The sequence below is a fragment of the Miscanthus floridulus genome, chromosome 2, assembly GCF_019320115.1.
Source record: "Miscanthus floridulus cultivar M001 chromosome 2, ASM1932011v1, whole genome shotgun sequence".
NCBI lineage: Eukaryota > Viridiplantae > Streptophyta > Magnoliopsida > Poales > Poaceae > Miscanthus > Miscanthus floridulus.
Window position 1 is genome coordinate 155998080 of NC_089581.1, and position 13161 is coordinate 156011240.

The 13161-nt window shown below is 44.3% G+C and overlaps 1 protein-coding gene and 1 long non-coding RNA gene across 2 annotated transcripts; both read left to right on the forward strand.

Moving 5' to 3' along the window:
* Positions 1 to 368: 368 nt before the first annotated feature.
* Positions 369 to 1906, forward strand: LOC136540224 (uncharacterized). The gene is made up of 3 exons (XR_010779909.1): positions 369 to 429; positions 618 to 770; positions 1837 to 1906. It is a non-coding gene; the product is annotated as an uncharacterized lncRNA (long non-coding RNA).
* Positions 1907 to 4656: 2750 nt separating this feature from the next.
* On the forward strand, positions 4657 to 12735 carry LOC136540225 (uncharacterized). The gene is made up of 3 exons (XM_066532228.1): positions 4657 to 5087; positions 11447 to 11599; positions 12666 to 12735. The coding sequence occupies exons 1-3, from the start codon at positions 4784 to 4786 to the stop codon at positions 12725 to 12727; spliced, it is 519 nt and encodes a 172-aa protein (XP_066388325.1). The 5' UTR covers positions 4657 to 4783; the 3' UTR covers positions 12728 to 12735.
* Positions 12736 to 13161: the final 426 nt, after the last annotated feature.

Here is a 13161-nt window from a genome sequence, read left to right on the forward strand (position 1 = left end):
GGATAGTAAATAATTTATTTAGAAGTTAGCACTATACTTTCTGATGTTTCTTAGGTATGAAAAACAAGTTGGTAAACTTTGTTTGGTCAAATTAGGCTTTTGCACAATCATTAAATAATTAAGCTAGTAACCCCGTCATTCTAGACAGATTCTAGGTCTACTGGAAATTGATTTGGTTAACTTCAGAATCATGCTTTGATGTTTACAAATGAATTGTAGAGAATTTCGTAAGCTTTCCAGAATGTCCTCTTGCAAGTCAATTGGAATTATAGAACTCTAGTTATGATAGAATTAAGTTACTACTTGTTGCATACGAAGTTTTAACTGCTATTTAAGTATGTCTTTACTATTCTAAGTTCATGGTACTGTTCCTAGGTGTTAGGCCCTTAACTGAAGATGAGCATCTTTATCTTAGGTTATGCAAGTTAGGTAAGTTAATCTTGTTCTTTCAGTTAAGTTAGAAATATGCTTAAAGTGATTTGAATAGGGCTAGTCTTACTCGGTAAACGAGTGTCCAGTAATGCTTTCGTAAACACTTACTACGATTCATTCATCATGAGCATCATGTCATTCCTTATGCATCCATGATATTTATCTTATGCATCGGCATGCAATAGGTGTACCGGAAGGAGTGACCCTGCTGGAATTCGAGGAACTGAACGAGCAGCAGCAGCCGACACCGGAAGTTCAGGAGGAGCAGCCTTCAGGAGAAGTGCCAGACGAGGTCGCCGTTGAGTGCCCTGACCACCGTCCTTGCAACTTTGTGAAAGGCAAGCCCCGGAGCATATTAAGCCTCCTATTTTCCGAACTGCAGTTACAGTATTATTATTACATATATTGTTGCATTAAGTTTAGGTGTTGGATGCAAACACTTGCTGCATTGGTTACCATTCCTTGTCCAGATATTGTTACCCTGAATCCTATATAGCTCAGGCTCGAGTAGTGCTTAGCCCTGCTTTAACGCGGTAGAAGTCGGGTGATTTCCTGTCACCTGCGAGATATAGGAAGATACATGTGGCACGGTTGGCTATATTTGCTATCGTGGAAAAGAACCAGTCTTAATTTGAAATGAAGACAGGACGGAGGCTTGCCGGTTTGCAGTGACTCCGTCTGTGTCGATTAAGGACTGGATCTTGGAGCCTTTCCTGTTCATGTTGAACGCATGCCTCTCTCTTAGTTGGCCGGGTCTGGAGACCGACCACGAAGCCGAGTAGCTCACCTCAGGCCAGGAGTCGATAAGTATAAAGTGCGCCTCGGAAGGGAGCCGTAGGCGTGAGTCCAAGGGCAGGTGATTTAAAAGTCCTGGTCGTCCTGGCAGAAGGGTAATCCCTGAGAGTGCTGGCGCTGATCGAACCCGCGAATTTGGTTCCTGAGATGTTCCAAAGGTGACCCACGGCTACCCTTGCTAAGTATGCCAGGGTGAGAGTTAGGAATACCCCCTCAGCTGAGTTGTAATTCGATTCGAATCGCCGTCTCTCCCGGTTAGTGAGAACTTGACGGGCTTATCTCCAATGTAGATACACTTAATAACTTAATGGTTCGGAAATGATGATATGATGATGACAGCCTTATTATACCTGCTATGGTTAATATTGTTTGCTCCTAATAAGTGAGTGCTCTAGTACAGGTGCTAATCTAGCGGACAGGTAAATAATGATAAGCTTGATGCTAAGTTTAAATTGGTTACTATAATCTTAAGCTCTTTTATGCAACTGTGTCAAGCTAGCCCACCTAAAAAGCCTTGCATGATCCTTGGTGTCTTTTATTCTGATTTTTGTCGGGTAAGTCTAGCTGAGTACCTTCTCGTACTCAGGGTTTATTTCCCACCTGTTGCAGATGACCAGTTCTACTTTGGTTGCTGCAAGTACTGCCTTCTCCCTGCTGGGGATGAAGACTAGACCGCTGGGCACGGCCTCTACTAGTTCTCGTACCTGATAATGCTTTTGGGGGACATGACTCTGATCTTGGCAATGTATTTGAAAACTATGATGTTTCGTACTAAACTATGTTGCTTCCGCACACTCAAACTTGGTTTGTAATATTTATTTGAACTCTGATGGATGTAATCCGAATGCTACTTATGAAATGTTGTAACGGATGATGTGTTGTGTTGAATCATTACGATCTTGGTTTGTATGTCGAGAGTTGGTTGAAATCCTTCGTGATTTCCGGACTACCGGGATTATGGGAGCTTAAGTACAGGAATTTGATCGCTTCGGTGATTGTTTTTGTACTTACGTTCTTATGATTTGGTCGGTTCTGTTACAGCTGGCATCAGAGCAAGATTTGACACTAAACACGTCATTTGTGTATTTAAAACAAAAGTATTTGTAAAAATCCTAAATTAAATACTAAGTATTGCCAGTGGTCATATCCCTTGTGCCCAAATAAGGACTCTTAGGTGGCTTATTAAAGTACTAACTTGGGGGTTCCTGCTTGTTTCTGTTTCGTCGTCCATACGGCGTGCTATTGTATGGATGCCATCCGCTTGGGTGGTAATGTATGGATCAAAATACCTCTACGCTCTGGTAAGTGTGAGTTATGAGAGCATGACCGTCCAACCGTCGGTCTAGGGGAGAGTAGTTGTGGTTGCTCGCATAGTTACATGTTCAATCATGTATCTATGAGAGTACTTAATTGTGGGTATCTCTGACGGGTAGCTGTGATACTAGAGTATATGCATCAGGGGATGTATGTATGAGAGTATTTAGTGTACTGCTTGCTTTTATACTTTTTGGGAAATTATTGGGCTGAAATGAAATCTTCTGCAGGTACACTAACAACGTATCGTTGTAGATCGACTAGCTACCGTATATGAGAGAACGTATGTATGCCACCGTATATTTCGCTAGCCTTTAAATTTTTCTAGGTTTGTGAGGACGTACGGATCGTGCATGCATCATGTTCAAGCATACATGGCATTTCTTGCATTACTCCCTCCTTTAAAATATAATTGTCCCGGCTAATTAAACTTTCGTATCCCATAAATGATTCTCCCCTTATGTTGTAACTTTTTGCTACAGATGGCGCGCACGAAACGCACTGCTCGCAAGTCCGCTGGAGGCAGGGCGCCTCGTCACCGTTTAGCTCCTCGTGAGCCCCGTCCTGAGCCTACTGAGGCGGAAAGGCTAAGGGCCGAGCTGGCTCAAGTGACTGCTGAAAGGACTGCAGTTCAGCAGCGTTTGGAGCAAGTCACGCAAGAAAGGGACCATGAGACCCTTGAGGTTCAGAGGTTGACAGTTGCTCACCGCAACTGTGAGCGTATGTTGGTTCACATGCTAAACCAACGGAATGAAGCCTGGCACAAGGAGAATGTGTTGAGAGCGAGGTAGGTTGAGCTAGAGCAGCAGTTGGCGGCTGCAGAAGAGTACAATGACAATCTCCATGAGGAGGTTCACCTACTGCACAACCAACTTCACCCTATCCTGCCACCTGAGGATGAAAATGAGATGGGATCTGGCGTCATCATGGCCGAAGGTGATGATGACATGGAAGTCAATGGACCTGAGGACGCTCCACCTGATGAGGAGGAAGATGAGGAGTTAGAGCCTCCTAGTGATGAAGATGGAGGAGAAATCTTCGACACCGACTCCGAGGACGATGCGTAGTTTAGCTTACTACTTAGCTAATGCGCTAGATCTAGTCTTCTGTTGATCCCATGCATGGACGAGTAGCAAGTTAATTGTTGGGATGTAATCTCGAACCCTATGTTACCTTTGATGTAAGTTGAAACCACTATGGCTTGGGTGTAACCTATCGAACGTATTATGCTCCACGTATGTGAGCTTTTGATGAATTTCGCCTTTGCGGTCTATGGATCTCGTTGTTGGTTAAGTTCATCGCATTAATGTGTCAATTGATGCACTTGATGAGTTGTGTGATTGTGATGGATGATTGTGCCTCTGTTGATAGTACGAATTCATTTTCTCCATTGGAGTCAGTTTGGCATAATTATACATTTCATCTACAAAATTTCCACATCGTCAGTGCTCATTGGCTATACATTTTGCAGATGGCTTACAATCTTCGACGCTGTCGTAACCTTGGAGATGAGGAGCAAACACCTCCTCCACCACCGCCTACACCAGCTGAGCTAATGCAGACTGTTGTGGAAAGTCAGCGCATGCGAGCTGAGGCTATGCGCCAGATGGCTAACCGTGAGGATCGGCATGTCCGCCAGGGACCCGAGCCGAACCAGTATAGCACTTTTAAGGACTTCATGGACACAAAGCCTCCTGTCTTTCGTGAGGCAGAAGAACCCTTACAAGCGGATGAATGGTTGAGCACGATAGAGCAAAGATTTGGATTGCTCCGTTTGACCGAAAGCCTGAAGGCTACATATGCAGGACACCAGCTCCAAGGCCCTGCAGGTATTTGGTGGACCCATCACAGGACCACCTTCCCTGCTAACGTTGAGATCGTCTGGAACCAGTTCCAGGCAGCCTTCAGGGGACACTTTATTCCTCCTGGTCTCATGGCCATCAAGCATACTGAGTTTATGAAGCTCACCCAAGGCAATAAGAGTCTCAATGAGTACCTCCAGGCATTCAACAACCTAGCAAGATATGCTCCTGAGTTCGTCGATACTGACGCCAAAAGAATAGCCAGCTTCAAGAGGGGACTTTCCCCAAAACTGATGAAGTCAATGGGCAACTGCAAGTGTGTCACCTTCAATGAATTTATCAGTGACACTCTGACCCAGGAGAACAATGACAAGATTTATGCTGCTTCCAAGAACCGAAAAAGGAACTTTGAGGCTGGTGCTTCCCAGTCCAAGGCTCCAATGGTATCTAAGGCCCCGTACCGTCCGCCCAATGCTAATGTCCGGTACCGCCCACCGCAGAAGAAGAACCAAGCTAAAACCGGTTTCCGCAAGGGGTATACCATTTCCTTGCCGAAGAATACATCTGGGCAGAGTAGCTCCAATGTTCCACCATCAAACAGGCCATGCTGGAACTGTAACCAACCTGGTCATTGGGCAAACAGATGTCCCCATCCTCCCAAGAATGCTCAAGGAAACGTCCGTCAGGGGCGTGTTCACTATACTACAGTGGAGGAAATTCCTGCTGGTGAAGTGGTCACCGCTGGTAAGTTTCTTGTTAATGATCACCCTATAGTTGTGCTCTTTGATTCTGGTGCTTCGCATTCCTTTGTGAGTTCTACTTTTGCATCTAAGCATCAGATGAATGTGATTACAATTGTCAAGGGGGGTTTTTGTATTAGTGCTGCTGGGAATAATATCATGACTAACCAAGTAGTTAAAGATGTAAAGATTGAGATCGGGGATCGAGAGTTCCTGGTGGATCTTGTAGTTCTACCGGGGGTAGGAATCGATGTCATCCTAGGAATGAAGTGGATGAGCGGGAATGGAGTATTAATTGATACCTCAACCCGTGTGGTAATGTTAAGAGATCCTGTGGATAAGAAGGGTTTTCTAGTGCAGTTACCTCGTGATATCTCTATCCACAATACAGCCAATGCTACCCTAGCCAAAGCCATTAAGGATCTACCGGTTGTCTGTGAGTTTCCAGATGTCTTTCCTGATGACTTGCCTGGATTACCTCCGGACCGCGATGTAGAATTCAAAATAGAACTCATTCCGGGTACGGCTCCCATTTCTCGAAGGCCCTATCGAATGCCGCCCAATGAGTTGGCTGAACTGAAGAGTCAGTTGAATGAGCTATTGAAGAAAGGATTGATTCGGCCTAGTTCATCTCCTTGGGGTTGTCCAGCTATATTTGTGAAGAAGAAGGACGAGTCTCTACGCATGTGCGTGGATTATCGTCCCCTAAACGCTGTTACTATCAAGAACAAGTACCCTCTTCCTCGTATCGATATTCTGTTTGATCAGCTCTCTAAAGCTAAGGTATTCTCCAAGATCGATTTGAGGTCTGGCTACCATCAGATCAAAATTCGTCCTGAAGATATACCTAAGACAGCTTTCTCTACTCGATATGGCTTGTTCGAATACCTCGTCATGTCATTTGGGTTGACAAATGCTCCGGCACACTTTATGTATCTGATGAATTCTGTATTCATGCCGGAATTGGACAAATTTGTCGTCGTGTTCATTGATGATATCCTGGTATATTCTCAGAATAAAGAAGAGCATGCTGAACATCTGAGAATTGTTTTAACTCGGTTACGTGACAACCAGCTTTATGCTAAGTTCAGCAAGTGCGAGTTCTGGTTGAACAAGATACCTTTTCTGGGTCATGTGTTATCTGGTGATGGAATTTCGGTTGACCCTACGAAGGTGCAAGAAGTCCTTGAGTGGAAGGCACCTACTACGGTCACAGAAGTCCGAAGCTTTCTGGGTCTGGCTGGTTATTATCGTCGCTTTATCCCGGATTTCTCAAAAATCGCCAAGCCCATGACTCGACTTCTGCAAAAAGATGAGAAGTTTGTGTGGACTCCGAAGTGTGAAGAGGCTTTCCACACTTTGCAGACCTTACTAACCTCTGCTCCTGTATTGGCACAACCTGACATCGAGAAGCCTTTTGATGTCTACTGTGACGCATGTGGCACCGGTTTGGGGTGCGTTCTTATGCAGGAAGGCCGAGTAATTGCTTATGCTTCGCGCCAGCTTCGAAAGCATGAAGTCAACTATCCTACCCATGACTTAGAACTAGCCGCAGTTGTTCATGCCCTGAAGATTTGGAGACATTACCTGCTTGGTAATGTGTGCAACATCTATACTGACCATAAGAGCCTCAAGTACATCTTTACTCAACCTGAGTTGAACATGCATCAACGACGATGGTTAGAATTGATCAAGGACTACAACCTTCAAGTGCACTACCATCCTGGTAAGGCAAATGTTGTTGCTGATGCCTTAAGCAGAAAGGCCCATTGCAATTCCTTAGTTAGTGAAGACTTTCATCTGTCACACCTCCTTCATCCTATAGTACTCCACAATATCACTGTGGATTGCTCTCTTAGAAGTCGAATTATCGAACTCCAGAAGACTGATGTGGGTGTGTTTCATATCAAACGGAAAATGAAAGAGAAAGAGACCAAGCACTTTAAAGTCGATGACAAGGGAATTCTCTGGTTTAATGATAGGTTGGTGGTACCCAAAGATAAAGAACTTAGAAATCAAATTATGGAGGAAGCCCATTCTTCAAAATTGTCCATCCATCCTGGTAGCAGTAAAATGTATCAAGATCTCAAGCTGTATTATTGGTGGACCAAGATGAAGAAAGAAATCGCAGCTTATGTGGCAAGGTGTGATAACTGTTGCAGAGTCAAGGCTATTCACATAAGGCCCGGACTATTGCAGCCACTATCTATTCCTGGCTGGAAGTGGGAAGAAATTAGTATGGATTTTATTGTTGGATTACCCACTACCAAAAAGGGTTGTGATTCCATCTGGGTTATCGTAGATCGTCTAACTAAATCTGCTCACTTTATTCCGGTCAAGTCTACCTATCATCCTCACAATTATGCTGAGATTTATTTTCAACAAGTGGTACGTCTCCATGGTGTACCCAAATCCATTGTTTCTGATAGAGGACCTCAGTTCACGGCTCGCTTTTGGGAATGCTTACATCAGAATCTTGGCACTCATCTAATCCGCAGTTCTGCCTATCATCCGCAAACATCAGGACAGACTGAGCGTGTTAATCAAATTCTTGAAGACATGCTTAGAGCTTGTCTTATCTCTTGCAAAGGCTCTTGGGAAGACTGGTTACCTCTCGCTGAATTCTCTTATAACAACAGTTATCAAGAGAGTATCAAAATGGCTCCTTTTGAAGCTCTTTATGGCCGCAAGTGTAGAACTCCTTTGAACTGGGTAGAACCCGGGGAAAGAAGATTCTATGGTATTGACTTTGTAAAAGAAGCCGAAGAGCAAGTCTGGACTATACAAAAGAATATGACTGCCGCTCAGGCTAGACAAAAGAGCTATGCTGATAAGAGAAGGAAACCTATTGAGTTTGAAGTAGGTGATCATGTTTATTTGAAGGTATCCCCTATGAAAGGAGTCAAGCGTTTTGGAATTAAAAGGAAGCTTGAGCCTTGGTATGTTGGACCTTACCGCATTATCGAGAAAAGTGGAAGAGTAGCCTATAAACTCGACTTACCCCGTGAAATGGGCGCTATATTCCCGGTATTCCATGTGTCCCAGCTAAAGAAGTGTCTCCGTATTCCTGAGGAAAGGATAGCAACCAGAAAAGTCAACTTGAAGTCTGATCTTTCTTATGAGGAAAAGCCCGTGCAAGTTCTGGATACACAAGAAAGAGTGACTCGTACACGAGTGGTTAAGTTATACAAGGTAGTTTGGAGTAACCATAGTGAACGGGATGCAACTTGGGAGCGGGAAGATTATTTAAAGGAAAATCATCCAACTTTCTATACTAAATGGTACGCTTTCCAAATCTCGGGACGAGATTTTTCTAAGGGGGGAGGGCTGTAACACCCTAGGTGTTTGGCTTCCACTAATTGCATTTCATTTCATAAGCATGTGTATCATTTATGTCATCATTTCCATTGTCACTGAAACATACATATGCAACATTCACACATTCTGTTTGTTTCGTATTGGAGTGCTTATGAATGATAGTATTGCAACATATGAATGCAACATAAATTTCTCATACCTTGAAACATGGCAACATGGTAGAAATATGACAAGTGTAGAATAACAACCAAGCCATGAAACATATGAAACATTTCATTGCAACATATGATTGAATTGTTTATTTTAGTTGTTGTATTCCATGTGATCATTAGAAGTGGTTTAACAAGTTTGTAAAGTGGTGGATTATGGTCTAATACACCTTAACTACACTTAGGTTACTTGTTGGGACATTGTTCATGTAGATCAAAATGACCAAAATGCCCTCAAGTGAAGGTTTGACTAGAATTGACCCTAGAAGTCTCACTGTTTGACTGTTTAAAAAGAGTAACTTAGAGTCTATGCATGTTGGAGCAACCTAAAGCAAACTTGTAGCTAATTTGGTAAGGGACAAAAGTTGTTTTGTGGTCAACTCATGAAAATGCTTAGAACATGCTCAAACTTGGCCCACATGTCAGAAGTACATGCTGATTCATACTCAGCAAATTCTTCTAAGTCCTAACGTGCAGTACAGTTTCGTGTACCCATGTTTGGAGCCGTGTATCTCCCTAACCGGGCCACACCAGCTTGAGCGTTAGTGGAAAGAGTTGTAGTTCATGGATAGATGAACAACTTTGTTAACTACGTTCTAGCCTAGATCACTACAGATCAGGAAATAATCCTTGTCAAAGTATCGCTGTCAGGCTTAGAAGGGAACACTGAATCACGTTTGTTTCAGAAAACGGTCAGTCGCCGTGGCCGACCGGGTTCAGAAAGCGCCGGACGCGTGTGCGCCGCGTGTCGACGGCCGGCTGACCGCGCTGGCCACGCGCCGTGCGCCTCCTGGCGTCGCAGCCGTGCCTTGAAGCCACTCGCGCCTGCCGAACGCACTCGCCTCCCCATTTCTCTCCTCCCCCAGCACACAGCGACACGCGAGCTCGGCCGTCCGCCATTGCCGACCAAGCATCGCCACTGCCGTACGAGCAAACCACCGCGAAAACGCGTTGCCCCGTCCGCCTGCAGCCTCGCCGTGACCTCCTCCACCTCCTCCACCTTTGAGCCGGGTCGGTTGAGCCTCGGTAAGAGCGCATTGCCGTTTTTCCCCCACCGCGGCCATGGCGGGAGCTCGCCGGAGTTGGCGCTCCACGCGGCCAGCTGCCCTCGCGCCGCTCCCATTCCTTCCTCGGCCACGCGCTAGGTCATAGGAGCACCACTGATGCTTGTGGGGTCATCGATAGGGGCTGTGTCGTCGTCGAGTCACCGGAGCCGGCCGTGCCGTGACCGTGCGCCGCCGTGTCAGTCGCCGACCCCTCTAGCCACCACCATAGCACCGATTGAGGTCACCAATAGATGCGCATGTTCATGGCGAACGTCGTCGAGTAGATGGTTTCGCCGGAAGAGCCACCGGCGGCGAAATACGCCGTCGCCGTCCTCCGCTCCCCTGCCTGTCTCGCTGTCACGCGGGACCCGGCTGTCAGCCGTCGCGGCTGAGGCGGGAGTCCAGCTCGGGCCGCGCCGCGTCTTGGGCCGCGACTGTGCGCTCGCGGGCCGCCGTTGCGTGGGCTGGCCCAGCTGTGGCTGAGTGTTTTTCCGATTTTGTTTTATTTATTTATTTCACAGATTGATGTACATCTTGAAAAATATGTAGCTCCTAGTATATAGATCCAAATGCTATGGTTCTAATTTTGTTGAGTTCCTGGTCATGTCTAGTATTTAACAAAAATATTATATGAGCACATGTTTCAGAAATTTTTGATGAATTAAATAGGAGTTTGAAATGTGTTTTTAGAAGCATGCAAACTTGTTTGAATTTTATCTTGAGTTTCTGTGGTCCAAAAATTATGAAATTTTGTGGGTCCTCTATTTTGGTTTATTAGAAGCTCTGGTAAAAATTTCAGAGCTAGTGCATGTGTAGTTTTTAAGTTATAGAATTTCCTTTTATTAATAGGTGGATCTTGTGTGAATTTTCATAATTTTTCTATAGATCCAGTGAAGGTGAAATTTTATGGGTGCTATTCTTATGCTAGAAGGATGCTAGGAAAAATGGGAAATCTGTTGCTTGACACTTTTCATTAGGATTTCTTAATTATACCATTTTAAGCTAGTATGCCTTATCATTTTTGTGTAGACTGTTATACTTACTCAATGGCTTTGAAATTTTTATGGTAGTCTATGTGAAGCATGAGGTAGCTACTGTAATTTTTGTAGATTTTTCTGAACAGTTGTACCATATCTTGCTTAAATCACCTAATTAACTAAATAAATTGGAAAAGGATAGTAAATAATTTATTTAGAAGTTAGCACTATACTTTCTGATGTTTCTTAGGTATGAAAAACAAGTTGGTAAACTTGGTTTGGTCAAATTAGGCTTTTGCACAATCATTAAATAATTAAGCTAGTAACCCCGTCATTCTAGACAGATTCTAGGTCTACTGGAAATTGATTTGGTTAACTTCAGAATCATGCTTTGATGTTTACAAATGAATTGTAGAGAATTTCGTAAGCTTTCCAGAATGTCCTCTTGCAAGTCAATTGGAATTATAGAACTCTAGTTATGATAGAATTAAGTTACTACTTGTTGCATACGAAGTTTTAACTGCTATTTAAGTATGTCTTTACTATTCTAAGTTCATGGTACTGTTCCTAGGTGTTAGGCCCTTAACTGAAGATGAGCATCTTTATCTTAGGTTATGCAAGTTAGGTAAGTTAATCTTGTTCTTTCAGTTAAGTTAGAAATATGCTTAAAGTGATTTGAATAGGGCTAGTCTTACTCGGTAAACGAGTGTCCAGTAATGCTTTCGTAAACACTTACTACGATTCATTCATCATGAGCATCATGTCATTCCTTATGCATCCATGATATTTATCTTATGCATCGGCATGCAATAGGTGTACCGGAAGGAGTGACCCTGCTGGAATTCGAGGAACTGAACGAGCAGCAGCAGCCGACACCGGAAGTTCAGGAGGAGCAGCCTTCAGGAGAAGTGCCAGACGAGGTCGCCGTTGAGTGCCCTGACCACCGTCCTTGCAACTTTGTGAAAGGCAAGCCCCGGAGCATATTAAGCCTCCTATTTTCCGAACTGCAGTTACAGTATTATTATTACATATATTGTTGCATTAAGTTTAGGTGTTGGATGCAAACACTTGCTGCATTGGTTACCATTCCTTGTCCAGATATTGTTACCCTGAATCCTATATAGCTCAGGCTCGAGTAGTGCTTAGCCCTGCTTTAACGCGGTAGAAGTCGGGTGATTTCCTGTCACCTGCGAGATATAGGAAGATACATGTGGCACGGTTGGCTATATTTGCTATCGTGGAAAAGAACCAGTCTTAATTTGAAATGAAGACAGGACGGAGGCTTGCCGGTTTGCAGTGACTCCGTCTGTGTCGATTAAGGACTGGATCTTGGAGCCTTTCCTGTTCATGTTGAACGCATGCCTCTCTCTTAGTTGGCCGGGTCTGGAGACCGACCACGAAGCCGAGTAGCTCACCTCAGGCCGGGAGTCGATAAGTATAAAGTGCGCCTCGGAAGGGAGCCGTAGGCGTGAGTCCAAGGGCAGGTGATTTAAAAGTCCTGGTCGTCCTGGCAGAAGGGTAATCCCTGAGAGTGCTGGCGCTGATCGAACCCGCGAATTTGGTTCCTGAGATGTTCCAAAGGTGACCCACGGCTACCCTTGCTAAGTATGCCAGGGTGAGAGTTAGGAATACCCCCTCAGCTGAGTTGTAATTCGATTCGAATCGCCGTCTCTCCCGGTTAGTGAGAACTTGACGGGCTTATCTCCAATGTAGATACACTTAATAACTTAATGGTTCGGAAATGATGATATGATGATGACAGCCTTATTATACCTGCTATGGTTAATATTGTTTGCTCCTAATAAGTGAGTGCTCTAGTACAGGTGCTAATCTAGCGGACAGGTAAATAATGATAAGCTTGATGCTAAGTTTAAATTGGTTACTATAATCTTAAGCTCTTTTATGCAACTGTGTCAAGCTAGCCCACCTAAAAAGCCTTGCATGATCCTTGGTGTCTTTTATTCTGATTTTTGTCGGGTAAGTCTAGCTGAGTACCTTCTCGTACTCAGGGTTTATTTCCCACCTGTTGCAGATGACCAGTTCTACTTTGGTTGCTGCAAGTACTGCCTTCTCCCTGCTGGGGATGAAGACTAGACCGCTGGGCACGGCCTCTACTAGTTCTCGTACCTGATAATGCTTTTGGGGGACATGACTCTGATCTTGGCAATGTATTTGAAAACTATGATGTTTCGTACTAAACTATGTTGCTTCCGCACACTCAAACTTGGTTTGTAATATTTATTTGAACTCTGATGGATGTAATCCGAATGCTACTTATGAAATGTTGTAACGGATGATGTGTTGTGTTGAATCATTACGATCTTGGTTTGTATGTCGAGAGTTGGTTGAAATCCTTCGTGATTTCCGGACTACCGGGATTATGGGAGCTTAAGTACAGGAATTTGATCGCTTCGGTGATTGTTTTTGTACTTACGTTCTTATGATTTGGTCGGTTCTGTTACAGATGGGACACACTCACTTGCTGACAAAGGCTTGGGCATGGCCCTATAAGGATCAGCGAACACGCG

Excerpts from the sequence above, each read along its gene's own strand:
- LOC136540225 (XM_066532228.1), top strand. The coding sequence starts at position 4,784 with ATGGTATCTAAGGCCCCGTACCGTCCGCCCAATGCTAATGTCCGGTAC. Across the intron at positions 5,088-11,446 it reads TGGTGAAGTGGTCACCGCTG|GTGTACCGGAAGGAGTGACC; the intron begins GTAAGTTTCTTG and ends GGCATGCAATAG. Across the intron at positions 11,600-12,665 it reads TCCTTGCAACTTTGTGAAAG|ATGACCAGTTCTACTTTGGT; the intron begins GCAAGCCCCGGA and ends CACCTGTTGCAG.